The following is an 18,119-nucleotide window of genomic DNA, read 5'->3' as shown; positions in this document are numbered from 1 at the left end:
AGAGAAAAGAAGGCTTTGCTCCACAGTCAGTGCTGAATCCAGAGCATCTGCATGGTGCTAAGTTGCCTTAGGGTGAGATGTAAAGTCGAGCCCCTGACCGTTAATGGTCCTGCAGCATGTTTTCAATAGATGGGATGTTAACCCCAGCACTATGGGCAATTCTCAACTGAAGTAAATGCTAGGGATGGGTGAACTGAACAGCAGGGACTTGGTGTAAACAAGAGAGGCATGCCACTGGCAAGGTAGTGTGGTCAGGTAAACTACACACAAATACACCTTACTGGCTGCATCACCATCACACAAGAGCTATAACACAGACACACGCAGCTATGCATGTGCACACACACGCATCGCTAATATGACATCTGTGCTCCTCTCACAGTGAGGCGCCAGTGTGGTTAAGCAGCTTGCCCCATTGGATAGTGCTGTGGGATTGTGGTTCTGGAATGCTCAGGCTGAATCGAGGCCAGACAGCGATAGGATGTGAAGTTCTCTCTTTTCACCCCGGGGCCACGTCCATTCAGACAGCTGCCTGCCCCATGCTGTTCCTACGTGTCCAGAACTGAGATCAGCAGGGAGAAAAGGTTCAGGACCACACAGCTCAGCCCAGAATTTCTAATGACCAGACACTGCCAATTATGCTGAATTGATGCAGCATTTTTTTGTCACGTGGATCTTTGTCCATTGGGCACTGAGCTATAGCCACCAAACTCACCTGCCTTACAAGCAAAGCATGACCCCTTCCTCCTAGTGTCTGGGCACCTGCATGTGATGCTGCAGCCCAACCCCACTGAGCTGATCAGGCCCATGTTCTCCACATTTCCTGGACTCTGGGATGTTCCTTGCTCCTCCGCCTGAAGCCTGAGCAGTGTTTGATATTCGGGACTTTATGTTGTCGCAGTCCCTGGTTCTGATTGGAATGCAGCCCTTGTCATTCATTTTCCTCTCTCATGCTGGCATCGCCTGTTGTTTGGATGTTACAAGTGGCTGTTTCATTTAGACAGCTTTCTTAGAGCTCATCTTTCTGCATTTCTCAAACAGGTTGTTTCATTCCTCCCCTGACCGCGATGAGGAGCACATTTGCTACTGTGTCTGTTGGCTTTTGTTAATGGTGGTTTTGTTAATGGGAAGCTTTTCAAACCCTATGAAAAGCTTTCTGTGATGTTTGTTTTTTTCTCTTCTCTCTTTTGTGCTGTGGCAGGTTGTAGTTCTTGCTGTGTTGTTGGAGTATATAAAATGCCCATGTCCAACACATGTCTCTGGATTTGGTGAATGCCAAACAAAAATATCTCTGAGAACCTTAAATCCCAAGCAACATCTTACCAGTGCTGATAAAGCCTGGAATGCAGGCAATCAGAACACAGGCTCTCGCTGCAGAGAGAGAAACAAAAGGCTCCCGTACAAACAAGCTCACGTACACAGACAGTCTATCAATGCATTACCTAACACAATGGCGCGTCTGAGGAAAATCACACTGTGCACAGGAAATATAGCAGGAGCCGAAAAGCCAACTGGAAACAGAAAACTCCCATCTAAAAATGTCCCAGCTCCTGCCTTTGACAGACAGTGAATAAGAGCTGGAATGAAATTAAAAGCTCTTTCCCTTTAGATAAAGATTCCCTGCCATGTCCTGATGGGGTTTATGCTGCTTTTTAACCCTCCTCTCTGGCACAGCCACCTAAATTTGGACACACACAGGTTGCGGCTGTTTTTCACTGAGTGATGCCAGTCAAGCTGCCTGGGCTCCCATCTCCCATTGACATGGGAGGGGATGGTAGAGCCCACTTGGTGTGCTGTGGAGACCCACCCTGATGGCTGTGGAATCTAAATATACTCTTGGGCATCAGAATCCTGTCGTTGCTGTAGGGCTTCGTGGAAGAGTGACCGCCTGCATTGGAGTGGCACTGAACTAGCAGCTTGGAACCAGCCAGTGCCACACAAACTCACCATGGTACAGATGCAGAGATCCAATCTCAGCCTGCTACAGAGAGTGCTATGGGACCGCTCTCCTCCTTCAGCCAGCTCTCCAGGGACGGGGGCTTTTTAGAACTAGCCCTCTGGGAAGCTGAACCTGTCTAAGTCCCAGGTCAGTGCAGGCGTTTCTGCAGAATGGCACCAGGGTGAGTTCTGAGTCACCAGGATCACCCGAAGGTGCCTTGCCTGGTGCCAGCTCCTGGGAGTGAGGCAGGCATTCCATAGGGGACAGGGACCTATTGGGTTGCTAATTCTGTCTGTAGAGACAGGGCCCCGGCAGAGTCCGGAGAGCCATCCTGGCAGAGTTGGGAGGGAAGGATTAATTAACTCTCCAAGGGAATGATGAAACTCCTCTCTCCACGCAGCTCTGGCACAGCCTTCACCAGCAAACTCTGTTCACCTGGGAAAGCCCAGACTGCAGCTCCTTCCCTTCATTCTCTCTGTCCCCCTGGCCTCTGCATAGGCAGGGAGTTCCAGAGCTTGGGTCAGGCTGCTGGCTTTCGAGGCGGTAGCATTTGGATGGATGTCAGCAGGTATTGGGGTCTGACGTCATCCTGAAGCCTGACTTCAAATGTAGCATGAAAAAACAGAGTTTGCTGGGCTCCATCCTATAACAAACCACCTGAGGGAATCTCTTGAGCTTGGGGAATGGGTTTGTTCCAGGGTGAAGTGGGGATGTTGAGGGGCATGAATGACCTCATTGTGATGGCTCATGGAAAGGAGGGCAGTGAGTACCCAGGCTGCCTCCATGTTGTGTCTGACTTGGACAATGTTCCATGTACCAGATGGCGTCTCCCAGGAGTCTGGAGGAAATCTCACAGCCCAGCACAAAACCTGCTGCGTGCACGTTGGGTTTATGGAACTGTGCTAGATATCCGTGCCTGCTGCTGCTCATTCCCATTGCCATTGGAGGCATGAGCTGCCATGAGGAAGCACCTCAGGAGTTATTTGGCCAGCCTGATGGAGTTGGGAAGTGATACGGCTCCACTCTGGGACTCTTTCCCTCTTGTGCCTTTAATGCATGAGGTTCTTTGCGAGGGTGACACACAGATGGAGGTCTGTAACTGGGTCTCTTCCTCGGCCCCTCTTGCTGCAGCTCCCTGCTGTCTCAACAAAGCACTCTGAGCCTCCTGGATGCAGCACCCGTGGCTTTTTATTCACACACAGTTCCCACCACCAGCGATTCTATTTACAGCTTTACAGGTCTTACTCTCCTCCTCCTTTACAGGGAGTCTACCCCAGCCTGGAGACTGCCGTGCCTCTGGCTGTTCTCTTCCCCCCCTCCTCTAGCTGCCAGCCAGCCTTTATAGCCCTTGAGCCTGCAGGGCCACAGGTGCAGCCAGTTCAGAGGCCAGGCAACAGGCTTCTCCCCAGCCCCAATCCATTTCACCTGATTGGGGCTGGCTGAGCAGGGACTAATTAGCTGCCTCTACAGCAGCACCCTGCTACAAGGTCACATGGGTTTTGGCAGAGAACAGGAAGCCACAGAGATGGCCAGTCCTGTTAGAGGCTATGAACTGGCCAACAGGGGAAAGAAAGGGCCCTCCCCTCTGTGCTTCCAGTCTTTCCTAGCAGCATGGGGCAGAGCTGGGGTCCTGTCAGCTTTTCACAGGTAGGTGTACATGCAGGGTCTCACATCAGCTGCCCTGCACTGCCCCAAAATGAGGGAATAGAATCCACTCACCTATGTAACCAAACCTGCCAAGTTCATGAGCCAAACTCCATAACCAGCCCAGAGAACATCATGGCATGCCCAGGCACAGCGGCTCTTCAGCGCTTCGCACGAGCAATGGGCTGTAGCAGCAGAGTCTAGGGACGAGCACTTTCGGCAGGTGGAAGGGACCACCTGGGGCTGAGGGCACCCGTGCCAGACATACTCTAGCTCTTCCTTTTCTGTTCCCCAAAGCTAGGCACTGGGAGCTTGGTACCAGTGGGAACTGGAAATGCTGATGAGGCCAATCTCAGCTCAGCTGCCTCTTGGGCTCCTTGAGATTCCTCACCTCAGGAGCAGAGTGTTTGTTCCCCTTCACTGCAAGGTGAGACTGCAGCTCCTCTGCCTTGTACATGGCACCAGGCAAGCCCAGCACACAAAGCAGAGTCCGGGGCAGGGGAGCCTCTTTCCTCTTCCTTTCTAGTAGCAAAGGATCAGACAGGTAAAGGGGATCCACCAAACGGCTGTGCCAGCAGAGAGGACTCAGCACCGACTTCAGTGGGCCTAGGATCAAGCCCTGGAGTGCTGTCAGGACCAGTTGCTCTCCTCTGTGTCCCAGATGAAGACCAGATGCTGTGAGTCTAGTTGGAAGCTAATGCGAGGTGACGTCCTGGTGACAAGTGTGTCACCTCCTGGCGGGGCACCAGGAGGGTAAATATGTTAATGTTTGTGCAGCACTTGGAAGCCATGAAGAATTAAGTAAATGTTGAAGATTGTTACACTACTCGGGTGGCCAGAGGATGGAAGAGCAACAGAGGAATAGAGGCTCATGGGAAGGGGACATGCCAGCTATTATGCTGCTCTGCACTGAAAAACCACAACCAGTGGACAGCCAGGTATGTAGGCTGACAGAGTGCCCCAAGGGAGCATGACAGGACTGCTGTCTGCTTAGGGGTTGCTGGAGGGAGAATTCATAACTGAATGCATCAGGCATGACAAGAGAAAACACATTCTGATTCGTGGGGCTGAGGCCAGGGGATTTGGGTACCTCGGAGTCCCACTGGCCAAGCCCTTGAGGCTGGACGTGTGGTCACCTGATGAAATAAATAGGCAGCAGGTTTAAAGCAAACAAAAGGAAGTACCGGTACTTCACAAAATGCACAGTCAACTGTCAAACTCATTATCAGGGGTGTTCTGAAGGCCACAAGTAAAAATGGATTAAAAAACTATTAGATAAGTTCCTGGAGGATAGGTCCATCAATGGCTATTAGCCACAATTGTCAGGAACACAACCCCATTCTCTGGGTATTCCTTAACCTCTGATTGCCAGAAGCTGGGACTTGATGACAGGGGATCACTCAATAATTGCCCAGTTTTGTTCATTCCCTCTGAAGCATCAGGCACTAGCCACTGTCAGACACAAGATATTGGGCTAGGTGGACCATTGGTCTGACCCAGTGTGGCTGTTATGATGTTCTTGTGTAATCAACCTTCCAGCAGCCTGGACTGGCAAATCATGGAACTGAGCTGGCCTCTTAAAAACAATGCATATACTAATAATATACTAATGCTGTTTAACTCTGTGATGGGTTGAACAGCCTTCTAAAGGGAGCAGTGGAGGCAAAAGACATATCTGGCTTCAAGACTAAGCTTGATAAGTTTATGGAAGGGGTGGTATGATGGGATAGCCTAATTTTGGCAATTAATTGATCTTTGACTATTAGAGGTAAATATGCCCAATGGCCTGTGATGGGACACTAGACAGGGTGGGATCTGAGTTACTACAGAGAATTCTTTCCTGGGTGCTGGCTGGTGAGTCTAGCCCACATGCTCAGGGTTTAGCTGATCACCATATTTGGGGTTGGGAAGGAATTTTCCTCCAGGGAAGATTGACAGAGGCCCTGGGGGGGTTTCACCTTCCTCTGCAGCATGGGGCATGGGTCACTTGCTGGAGGATTCTCTGCACCTTGAAGTCTTTAAACCACAAGTTGAGGACTTCAATAGCTCAGACACAGGTCAGGGGTTTGTTACAGGAGTAAGTGGGTGAGATTCTGTGGCCTGCATTATGCAGGAGGTCAGACTAGAAGATCATAATGGTCCTTTCTGACCTTAAAGTCTATGAGCCTATGAGATGTGGCTCTGTCTAGAGTGTGTTGTGCTGCTGTAACACCAGAGACACTTCTCCTGTTTCTCTCTGGTCCAAGCGCCCCTTCCCAAACATCGCCATCTCTCTCAACGGCCATAAAGGCTCCTTCCTCTGCATTCACTTGTTCTTTCCGCAAATAATGCATCACTCCCCCACCGGGAAGCAGCACAAGAAGCAAGTGAGAAAGAGCAATTCCATCCCTAAGGCCCATTTCCTACCATTAAAGACTAGGAAATAAAATCTACATTCTGCACCACTGCTAGCAAAGCCCCAGTAAGGCAGCAGACATGCACACGCAGTATGTGAGGAGAGAACGTGCACAGTATGTGTGTCTACACTGCAATCAGAGGTGTGACTGCAGCGCGGTTCAGCACGTCCATGCTAATGTCAGTCTAGCTAGTATGGCTACATAGCAGTGGAGACATGCATGGCCCCTGGTACAGGCCAGCAATGTAAATATGTCCCCAGCGTTCTGGCTTGGCTTGTACAGCCTACCTGGGTGTCCACACTGCCCCACCTTCACTGCTCTTTTTAGCCATGCTAGTTCAATTAAAGCTAGGGTGGGGGTGCCTACACGAGCTGCAGTCATACCTCTGACCACAGTGTAGACACACCCTTGGGCCTACAGCATATCTGAGCTAAGGCTGAGTGTGCCCGGCACAGCGTACACATGTCTGAGGCACAGCACGTGCTTCGTACACACACAGAGTCTATGCAGAGCTTGTTTGTGCGTGTATGTGCAGCTGTGTGCGTGTACTCTGGGAGTCTGGGTCATGTGCCCTCTGTGGCTGATCTCAATAACTCCTCCCAGCAGGGCTCTCTCCCTGGCTGCCTTCCTAGCCCAACACTCTGTGCTGACTGCAAGAACTGGGCGGGCGGTGAGGGCGTTGTGGCGGTGCATGTTAAATCAGCTTAACTTCTGTACCCGGAAAGATAATGGAGCAAATAATTACGCAATCATTTTGCAAACATCTAGAAGATAACAAGGTGATAAGTAACAGTCAGTATGGATTTGTCAAAAACAAATTGTGTCAAACCGATCTGATAGCTTTCTTTGACAGGGTAACAAGCCTTGTGGATGGGGGGAAGTGGTAGATGTGGTATACCTTGACTTTAGTAAGGTTTTTGATACTGTCTTGCATGACTTGCTCATAAATAAACTAGAGAAATCAAATGCAACCTAGATGGAGCAGTATACCATAAGCTGGGTGCAAAATTGGTTGGAAAACTGTTCCCAGAGAGTTATCATCAGTAGTTCACAGTCATTCTGCAAGCACATAATGAGTGGAGTCCCGCAGGGATCAGTTCTGGGTCCTGTTCTGTTCAATATCTTCATCAATGATTTAGATAACAGCATGCAGAGTACACTTATAAAGTTCCTGGATGATACCAACCTGGGAGGGGTTGCAAGTGCTTTGAGGATAGGATTGAAATTCAAAATGATCTGGCCAAACTGGAGAAATGGTCTGCAGTAAATAAGATGAAATTCAATAAGGACAAGTGCAAAGTGCTCCATTCAGGAAGGAACAATCAGTTGCACACATACAAAATGGGAAATGACTGCCTAGGAAGGATACTGCGGAAAGGGATCTGGGGGTCAGAGTGGATCACAAGCTAAATATGAGTCAAAGTGTAACACTGTTGCAAAAAAAGCGAACTTCATTCTTGGCTATATCAGCAGGAGTGTTGTAAGCAAGATGAGAAGTGATTCTTCTGCTCTACTCTGCTCTGATTAAGCCTCAGCTGGAGTATTGTGTCCAGTTCTGGATGCTACATTTCAGGAAGGATGTTGACAAATTGGAGAGAGTCCAGAAAAGAGCAACAAAAAATGATTAACAGTCTAGAAAACATGACCTGTGAGGGAAGACTGAAGAAATTGGGTTTGTTTAATCTGGAAAAGAGAGGACTGAGAGGGGACACGATAACAGTTTTCGTGTAAAAGGTTGTTACAAGGAAGATGAAGAAAAATTGTTTTTCTTAACCTCTGAGGCTAGGACAAGAAGCAATAGGCTTAAATTGCAGCAAAGGAGGTTTAGGTTGGACATTAGGAAAAACGTCTTAACTGTCAGAGTGGTTAAATGCTGAAATAAGTTGCTTAGGGAGGTGGTGGAATCTCCATCACTGGAGACCTTTAAGAGCAGGCTAGACAAACACCTCTCAGGAACGGTCTAGATAATTAGTCCTGCCACAAGTGCAGGGGACTGGACTAGATGGCCTCTCGAGGTCCCTTCCAGTTCTATGATTCTATGTTTAAAGTTTCCTGTGGGGATTCCTATACGGTTCTATGTTAATTCGAAGGTCCAGTGCGAGGCTTTGGGATGCTCCCTCCCCACCAAACAGCCAGGCACGGTGCATTCCCCATCACCTTGCTGTGGCCCTGAGCAGGCCTGTTAGAACATTATCTCTTTGTGTCATTTGCTGATTATATTCACAGGCTGTCATCAGCTGTTTTCCCTTCCATACTGTGCGCTCCTCCCCGGAGTCCCTGCTCCTACTCTCTGCCCTGTTCTCTGTCATCAGGAACAGCTCCAGGATCCAAGGCCATAATGTGCTGGCTCCAGGCTACTCCTGGGTCAGCTATGCTGGTCTCCTTTCCAGCAAACAGCAGTGCTCCATTTCGAGCGAGCAGCTGTGTATAGAGACCTACGGCACAGAGATTCCAGGCACCACAACACCCAGCCTTCCAAGGGAATCCCCCACAAGTCCAGGATGTTTTATGTACATCAGTTTTTCATTGCCACTGCTCAGGGCACTTGGCAGAGCCATAAGCCTGCTTTTGTGCGGTAGGTAATGAGAGTTTAACTCTCAATTTCATTAGCCACAAATGAATGGAAATGGGAAACGTCCTGTGCAGATCAGCTGCTGCGCAGAGTGAGTCCCTGCCCAAACATCAACTCCATTGGTCTCTGATCCCTCCCGTGAACCCAGCCCCTGCCTCTGGCTCCAATTGTACGCCCCACAGAACACGCCACACTGTACATCTGTCCGTCTTCTCCACTGCCTACCCGTCATCTCTGGTCACTCACTAGCCTGTTCTCCGAGGCTGCCCTGCTGTCATTCACATGTATGTATGAACATCGCCCATTCCCCTTTTCTGGCATTCCTTTGCCACTGAAACTCCCATCATTTGCCAATGACATATCTGTCACTCACATGGCTTGTGCCCTCACCTATCTGCTACTTGCACACTGGTTCTGTCACTCACCTGCCAGACGCCTGCCGCGTGTCACCCATTCGCACCCGGCGCTGTCACTCTCTGCTGCATGCCCCTCTCCTGTCACTCAGCCTCCCACCCAAATCCCTTCTCAGGCACCCGCCGGGCCCTGTGTCGCTCGCAGGCCCATTGCCTGGTGGAAGAGAACGTGAAGCTAGGAAGGTTGATTTTACCGGACAGGGTTGTTTGCAGCATCGGGGTCCAGGGCGGTGACCACTCCCACCACAGAGCCAACATAGGCATCCTCCTGGACTTCCATCAGGTCGGAGAGGGGCCGGAACTCCGGGGGCTCATCCACATCCAGCACAGAGACCCGCACAATGGTTTGATCTCGGAACGTGTCCAGATCCACAAATCTCAGGTCCACAAACTTGTTCAGGGCCTCCACCACCACAGTGTGAACCATCTTTGCCTCATAGTCAAGGGGCTGAGACAACAAGACAGGGTTAGCGATTCACCATCTGACGGTTCCTTCCCACCTCTGGTGTATTCACTACTGCTGCTTTGGGTTAGACCCCACCAGGGCTCCCGGGAGAGGCCAGGACTGGAGAAGCCCAGAGCCTCAGCTCCTGCCATGCCCCCTACATCTCCTGCTGGGTAGGGCTTGCATAGCTGGGAGTTCTCCTGCCCTCCCCCACTCTACATTCAGATAAGGCCTGATGTAGGAACTCAGAATGCACTGAGAAGGCTGTGTGCACCAGGGGGGCGAGTGACTGATTTTCAATGGTGTAGTGATCATTAATCACCCTGTGATTATTTTTACAGCAGAGGTGACTGGAATGCAGTGGTCTTGGTGAGCACTCATTCTTTCCTGCCTGCACCAAGTGTTTTTGCCACAAAAAGCAGACACACTCCACATGCGGTTGGTCAGGCTCAAGCATTCCGTGGGCATATTGCTCTCTAATAGGTGCTATCAATAACAGGGATTAGTGTTTGCCCCCCCGCTGCACACCTTGCTTCTGCGCATTCACCCCTTCGTTACAGATTTGTCTGAAAGTCTTTCTCTGTAAATTCTGTGCTCACAAATGTCTGTGTCTCTTAGAGTCTGTGGGCAGCAACTTCCTCAGCTGGTGCCCTGCCTGCCTTGCCTTTCTTCAGCCCTCTCTTTCCAATCTTTGCTTCTCCCTTTCTCTCTCCTGACACTTCTCCTGCTTCCTGCTAGCTGGAGGCAGGGTCTGAGGCTTCCAGCTTCTCTAAGATGCTGTTAAACCAGCTCTCGGAGGAGCGATTCCCCAGCCTCTGAAACACACCGGCACCAGAAAGTATCATCAAAAGGGAAGGGCTCTGTCCCACTCTGAGAGTCCTGCCCTGCCCTCCCCAACCTACCACCTCTGCCTCCACTCACACCTCCTCCTGGTGCCGTTCCTCTGGGTTTACCTTTTGCACGGTGATGATCGCCTCCTGGGTGTTGCTATCTGTGGTGACTTTAAACATCTGCACCCCCTCCTCATCTTTGATCTGGTACGTCATGTCTGTGTTCTCCCCCACATCCGAGTCCTCTGCCTTCACTCTCCCGATCGCAGTGCCTACAAGGGCAGTCTCCACAATGCTGAACTGGTACATCTCTGCCAAGGGGGAAGAGAGGGGCTTGGCGTCACAGCACGGCCTTCGCTGACTCTGATCCCTGGGTTCCCTGTAGGCAACGTACAGACACTCCCTGGGGGCACCTCCACTAGGCGAGTGTACCAGCCTCCAGGCAGAATGCCAGCAACCCTACTAAGTACACCTGGCTGGTCCCTGGTCCGGTGTGGCTCAGCTCCCGCACACACAGATTGCAGCGTTTTGTCCTGTCTAGTGTGCAATGTCCCATTTATCCTTGGCAGCCACGCCAGAGTCTGGGCTTCGTTGGGGGCACATGTGAGGCCCTGCTGGAACCCCTGAGGATGCCCCATTTCCTAAACCTCTGTGCAAGGCATGTTGGCTTTTCCTGCGAGAGGAAAGCAAATAACCCCACTCTGGGTGAAGGAAGCTGGTGTGAGGCATTAAGGAGCATCCCAGTCTCTAGAAGTCTGGCAACCACACCAGGCTGTCTCAGAACCAGCTGCAGGGATGTCAGCCAGTCCAGGGCCAGTGCCGAGGTCTCTGTGGGCACAGCATTAGCACAGCCCCGTTTCCCACTGCTAATGTCCGGAATACAAATGCACTCAGAGGGCTGAGCTCCCTCCAGCCACAGCTCAGAACCCTTTGTAGCTCCACCCCAGACTGCCAGCCAAGCGCTGCAGAGCCCATCAGCTGGTGTGCGAGGCAGAGACCGAGCCAGCAGCTCTTCAGTGACAGGATTTCTGTCCCAGTGGTGGGACTCAACTGCAGGTCACAGAGCTTTGGCAATGGCTTGGGAGCTAGAGATCAGCTCAGTAACACCCCACATGCACGCGGTGTGCAAGCAGGGACTGGTGGACTGCCAGGTAGCAAGGAAGGGCCTGGGACTCATTCAAGCCAGCGTCTGAGGTCTGAGTCAGCACCTAACATTTGTGCGAGATGGTGGGAAGAGACAGGCTGACCTGCCAATGGAGTTTGGGGGTTACTCTCCCTCTTCCAGTGCCTACAGGGAGGGAGACAGAGACAGACAGCTACACCTACTACTCACACCTACAGTCCTGCAGCCCCACTGACTCCCCCAGGGTTTGCTGGCTGTCACTGGGACACCCCTCCTGCTTCAGTTAATGAGCAGGGCTGGGATCTGCAGAGCACTTGGACTATTAAACCCACTACACAACGACCGCAGGCTGGGGCAGGAGCAGCCAGGACTCCTGCATGTCACCAGTCAGATCCCCCTCTGCCACCACCACTGCCCTATGGAATAAAAGAAACCTGCAGAGACCTGACTATGCACTGGCCCGCAGCACCGTGGCCTGTACTCCTCTACACCCAGAGTCACCAGCGTCAGAGAGTGTCTCTGCACTGCCAGCCAGTCCAAGGTGGGCAGGTTGAAGGGCCAATAGGGAGAGATGACACTGACTCCAGAAGAATTCTAATAAACAAATGGGTCTGCATTAAAACTCAGCATTGATTGGCTCCCCCACTCCATGTCACTTGCCCTCTTAGACTGCAAGCTCTCAGGACAGGGTCCAGATTTCTGGGTCTGTGAAACACCTAGCACAAGGGGGCAATGTCCTTGACTGGGTCTCTAGCTGCTACCCCAAAGCAAAGTCAGCAACAATGCTGCACAACAGTGGCTGGCTCAGCAGCAGGATGCCTGCAAGACCCGCGGGACGGGGAACAGTGACTCTTACTCTGTGGGAATCGTGGAGGGTTGTCGTTGACATCTGTGATCACAATTGTGACTGTGGTGGATCCAGACAAGCCACCAAGCTGCCCTGCCATGTCCGTGGCTTGGATCACCACTTCATACCAGTCCTGAGTTTCTCTGTCCAGATTCGCCACTGCTGTCCGGATCACACCTGGAAAAGGTCAAAGGGAAAGTAGTGAGTGTGAACGCTGGGGTGGCCCATTAGCCCATGGAGCACCCTTCTCACTGCCACCCTCCCCTGGGCACAGGACATGGAATTCTGTAGGCCAGGCTCCAGGCCAGAGCATGGTCACAAGGCAGGACCCCTTCACCTTCACTTGCCAGCAGGACTCTGCCTCCTCATGCTTATGGACTTGGAAAAGGTTGTAACAGCAGGGTCAGCTGAGGGAGGAGCATTAGCTGAGCAACGACTTAGGCTGGGCCTGGAAGAGCCAGGGAGACATGAGCATCGCCCTGCAGCAGTCTGTCAACTGCGCAAGCAAACATCCCCATCCACCCTGGCAGCGGTGGGAGGGCCGGGTCATGTCGTAGGAAACAAGATGTTTCATGTGCCTGCTGCAGGGGCAAACTTGGGCGGGGGCTTGGCCGCACCAGCTGGGTTTGTTGTTGTTTGTTTCACCAGGAGAAGCTAAGTTCCAGCTGTTTTATTATAACACACAAAAACAGAGATGTTTAATACAACCCAGTGAAAGGCCCCAAGAACAGGCCCAGAACCCAGCTAAACAAACAGCCCCAGAACATGCATGTGTGAATGGTGCTGCCCAGCCAAGCACAGATCTGTCCGGGCCCAGGACAGCATTACCACAAATCCACCTGCTGTCTCGTATACTTGGAGTGTAAGCTATATGGGGCAGAGCCCAGCTCTGTTTTCCATGCTTGTCCAGTGCCTTGTGCCATGGGGTTCCTAGGCACTACCACAGAACAAATACCTCGCACTGCCAGGGACGTGGCAAGCCTAGAGTAGGTGCCAAGGGCACTCTGAGACCAGCAGGAGTAACTCCCATGAAGTCAGTGCCAGCCTGAACCCGGTTTGAAGCCTAGAGCCCTGTGTCTCCACGACAGACCTATGTTGGTGTAACTACGTTGCTCAGCGTGTGAAAAATCCACAACCTTGAGAGATGCAGTTACACTGACATAGCCCTCCCACCCAGTGTAGACAGCCCCATGTCGGCAGACATAGCTACCACGTCTCGAGGAGGTGAATAACTATGTCACCGGGGGAAGTTCCTCCATTGGCGTACGAATTACTTCACTTCAGCGGTGCAGCTGCATTGCTGCAGCCGCGCAGATGCAGTGTTATAAGTGTAGACCTGCCCTTACTCAGGAGCCTGCAGTGAGAGACCTGCAGGGGCTCAGGCAATTTAGCCCTATCTTTCCCCTTTCTGGCCCTGACCTGCTCACACTGCCTGCTCCTCAATAGGCACAGGGTTCCAGCACCTCACATGCCCTTGTCCACCTCTCCCCTAAGGCCAGGCTTGAGATGGGGGCAGCCCAGGGGAGTAAAGAAGCAGAGTCCTGAGGAGCCAGAAACATCCTAGGACACTGCTCAGAACCCAAGTTGAAGGAAACCAGGAGGAGCCACTGAACAGTGAGGAGCAGCCATTTTTCTCTCTTTCTCTGATGACATTTGCAGGCGCTGAAGGAGCTGACGATGGTGTTCTGGAGACATTTAACTCGCCTCGCTTTCTGAAACTAGCAATTATTCCAGTGATTATCATTGTTAGGATTTATGATGAAGACATCACCATTGTCTCCGATCCCTGCAGCTCCCTCACTCTCACGGACAGGCACAATTTCACCCACCTCCCCATGGACTCTGTTACTTCAGTTCTCTAATTACCCCAGACATTCTAAGCAGTGCTTTCACTGCCTTCGATCTGACGAATCAAAGGGAGGATCCGATTTGCCTACCTTACCTCAAGCAGGTTCCCATGCACTCCCATCAATCCAGCATCTGCTTTCCTGTGCACTAAAAACTGACTCACGGACCGCTCTGTAAGCTCCTTCCCCTCCCTGGGGTTCAAGCTTCCTGGCAGCTGCACAGGGGATGGGGTGGAGGACAGGGAGCTGAGGGCAGTTCCAGCCTTTATACCAGAAAGACCTTTCTACAGAGGACTGGGGATAGCTCCAGCTGAACTGGATGCGGCACCCCCTCAGTTCTCTCCATCGCAGAGAAATTCGATTTCTGCCACCATTACTCCCGAGGGGCTCAGTCTCTCCCCGTGTCTCCCTGGACATCTCCCTGTGTCAGCCCCATGGCTGCAGACTCCCTTTCTCGCTTTGCGTCCATTCGGAAAGAATTGTTTCCCTGTGAGAGTCGCTGCCAATGCAGTCTGTATGGGCTGCTGCCATTCCCACTGCCAGAGGGTGTGGATGCAGGAGGATGGAGACCTTTAGAGGATGCTCTTCCTCACATCCCGTCATGCCCCTCAGGGAGATTTGAGGTTTGCATTTTTAAAGAGCACTGGAAGAAACAAGGCCCCAGTGGGAGGGACCACTCTCGGGTGAGCCCTTGGCCCCATGGCAGGCTGATCCCGGGAGCTGAGGGGCCGGCAGGCTGGCTGGCAGCATTTACAGTCAGACCCCAGTCATCCAGCTCTGAATATTAAACTGTTATTTCTGGGGAAGCACCATCACATTCACATTTCAGCAATTCTGTTAATTAAAGGGGTATGAAGTGTTTTATAATGAAAACGATTCTTGTCAGCACAATAGCGCTGAATTGGGATGAGACAGAAAAGCTCCTGCATTCAGTGTAGTTGTAATGGTTTAACTGAGACACTTAACGATACATGGCACGACGCCCCCTTGCAGTGTGACACTCGGCCCAGCTCCCCCCCCCGCAACGCCCCCACAGAGTGTGGTATCCAGCCCAGCTGCCCTCCAACACCCCCACACAGTACAGTACCCAGCCCAGCTGCGCCCTGCGATAGCCCTTTGCAGCGTGGTACCTGGCCCAGTCACACCCCACGATGCCCCCTTGTGGCCCAGCTGCCCCCCCAACACCCTCCCACAGCTCAGTACCCGACCCAGCCATCCTCCCCGACACCCCCCCACAGTGCGGTACCCAGCCCAGCCACACCACAATGCCCCCCCACAGCGCAATCCCCAGCCCAGCTGCACCCCCCAACGCCAACCCACAGCACGATCTCCAGCCCAGCCGCACCCCATGACAGCCCCCCACAGCATTATCCCCAGCTCGGCCGCATGGGATCACTGCATCCTAGTAGGAAGCAAACCCCGAGGCCCAGGGTGGCACTGGCTGGGATATAGCTTGTGTCACGGAGTGTGGGGGAGTCAAGGCCCGCACCCCTCACTTCCTGTGATTCTCTCAGCCAGCCAGTAAAACAGGTTTATTAGACGACAGGAACATAGTCCCAAACAGAGCTTGTAGGTAAAACCAGGACCCGCCAGCCAGGTCCCTCTGGGGGACAAGGATCTTAGACCCCAGACTTGGGGTTCCCTGCCTCTTCCCAGCCAGCCCAAAACTGAAACCAAAACCTCCTCCAGCTGGCTCTCCCCCTCCTTCTCTTTGTCCAGTTTCTCAGGCAAAGGTGTCGACCCCTCCCACCCCCCTCCTGGCTCAGGTTACAGGCTCAGGTACCATCCCTCACACGAAGTCACCCCCTGCTCTCCCATCCCCCATGCAGACAGCCCCAGTAAAACTAAACGATATTCCCAGGTCAATCCACCCCGCTCCCTACTGCGTCACAGCTTATCAGTGCATCACAGCTCTCCGGGCGGGTGCAGGACCATTCTGTGACTTTGGTGGGCCTGTGCAGACCCCATCCTGTGGAATACCAGTGTTGCTGCTTCTGGCCCAATTCATGCATTTCCATGAACCTCCAGAATGTTTCTTTCTAAGGTCTGCTTTAGCTCAATCAGAAGCTCCGGGCTGGCTGCAGGAATCCCTGGGCAAGGGTCTGTGGCCTCTGTGGTCCCAGAAGTCAGACAGGATGATCAGAATGGTCTTTCTAGCCTTAAACTCTATGACTCTCTGAGAAGTGTTGGCTCTGGGTTTGACTTTTTTTGGGTCATAGTCCCACTTGGCTGTGGCTTGAGACAAACCCACCTGCTCCTCACCAGCTCCCGCAGGGCCACACGGGGAGTGAGACGTTATTCCAGCCTGTAACGTGCTCTGAGGCCCTCAGCTGAATGGTGCTGGGAAAGTACAGAAGGTCATTAACTAACACATGACTCAAAACTGGGAAAGGGCCGGTCCCACTCAGAGAGAGTGGGAAGCTCCTACTCCTGATTCCAGCCTGCTGCGGCTTGGTGGAAGGAGCTGACGTGTTCCCCCACCCCCACCCTGAGGAACACACCTTCCTGGGCACTGGACACGCACAGTCAAGTTCCTGGGAGGATATAAAGGAGCCAGGGTTCAGCCGCAGGAGGCTGGCCCCAGCAGCTTCCTCCCCAAGCCCACAGATCTGCTGCTCTCCCAACCAGGAGAACAGCAAAACAATCCGTCCTGCCCAAAGACTTCCAGCCACGCCACTCTCTGACAAGAACCCCCTTCCATGCAGCCGTGTCTCTTCAGTTTGTGTCAGTGTCTATTACAGCTGAATAATGCAGCCATGTAACAACATACCCTCCGGTGCACGCTGCGCATGGCTTTCCAGCAGGAGCCAGATTAATCACAGAGAATAATTACAGCGTTACAGGACACTTACACAAACGCCATCAAACTGGCTCAATGGCAGACGCTATTTGGGCGATAAAACCAAAGCAGGACAAGTTCTTGGCAGGTAAATGCCTCCCAGGAATCCAACCCTGCAGGTTATTGGCTCTCAATGCTTCCAGCTTAGGGGGCTACGAGTCCACATCCCAGGGCTCCTACCCCAAGGGAACAAGACAGAGACTACCCCGCACCCACCACAGAACCCTGCCAGAGAGGAGAGCATGGGCAGGGCCCGCCCCAGTGACCCGATCAGGGCTTTAGCAAGCCTAGGTGTGTAGTCCAGGTGACTGCCCAGGAACAAACCTGAACAGACTTCAATGGGAAGGTTTCCTCCAGGAACTCACACCTGTCTGTACAGGGTATTGAAGTGCCAAAGTATTTGCCAACTTTAACCATGTCCCCTTCTGGGAAGGCATGAGACACCACCTGATTTCTGTGCCCCAAGCCTGACGCATTGTAGGGGAGCATCAGAGCCAGCCACCCTCAGCCCTTCAGCACTCTTCACTGTTCCCCAGCCTCCCTGCCCATCAGCACCTCCCCGCTGCTGCCCCATGCCTGGTGGGCACTGGGTGAGCCCTGTGCCTACCTGCTCCCAACACGCAGGCTGCGCCTCAGTGCAGATGGGCTGGGGATACTGAGCAAACGGCATGGTTCTCTCCTGGTGATGCCACCTCAACAGCGGGGCTGACCCGGCGTCTTGCAAAGCTGAGCCCCTGAGGTGCCATCTTTACACACTCAGAGCCACTGTGCGGGGCTGCCGCGGCGGGGGTGGGAACACAGCATTGCCCTGGAACCGAGCCTCATCACCAGGGCCGTCCAGAGGATTCAGGGGGCCTGGGGCAACGTGGGGGAGCTGCGGCACTTGTACTCACCTGGCGGCGGTCTGGGTCTTCGGAGGCATTTCGGCGGCGGGGGCCCTTCAGTTGCTCCGCGTCTTTGGCAGCACTGAAGGACCCCCCACCACCGAAATGCTGCTGAAGACCCAGACTGCTGCTGGGCCAGGGCTCACAAATTGCCCCACTTCCCCCACTCTGGGCAGCCCTGCTCAGCACAGGCAGGAGCCTGAGAGAAGAGAGGTGCAGGCAGCCCGCTGCTCTCCTGGTTCTGACCTCTCCCAGCCCTGACAGCGACATGGCTGGCCCTGGAATCTCCTTTGGTCACAATGACAGTGTCCAACTCTGCCCCCAGCGAAGGCAGACAGAC

General features: G+C 52.9%; 1 protein-coding gene across 4 annotated transcripts in view; it reads right to left on the bottom strand.

Annotated features, from left to right (window-relative positions):
- The window catches only part of CDH22 (cadherin 22), a 144,482-nt gene that overhangs the window by 61,685 nt on the left and 64,678 nt on the right, over positions 1 to 18,119 (bottom strand). For all 4 annotated transcript variants that reach the window (XM_032795564.2, XM_032795560.2, XM_032795562.2 and 1 more), the window contains 3 exons: positions 12,219 to 12,386; positions 10,363 to 10,550; positions 9,159 to 9,412 (listed from right to left, as the gene is read on the bottom strand). In XM_032795564.2, the coding sequence (XP_032651455.1) occupies positions 9,159 to 9,412; positions 10,363 to 10,550; positions 12,219 to 12,386 (610 nt within the window). The remainder of the gene's footprint in view (positions 1 to 9,158; positions 9,413 to 10,362; positions 10,551 to 12,218; positions 12,387 to 18,119) is intronic.

This window comes from Chelonoidis abingdonii, chromosome 14 (assembly GCF_003597395.2).
Source record: "Chelonoidis abingdonii isolate Lonesome George chromosome 14, CheloAbing_2.0, whole genome shotgun sequence".
In the NCBI taxonomy this organism is placed as follows: Eukaryota; Metazoa; Chordata; order Testudines; family Testudinidae; genus Chelonoidis; species Chelonoidis abingdonii.
This window is presented reverse-complemented; position numbering and strand designations above follow the sequence as displayed.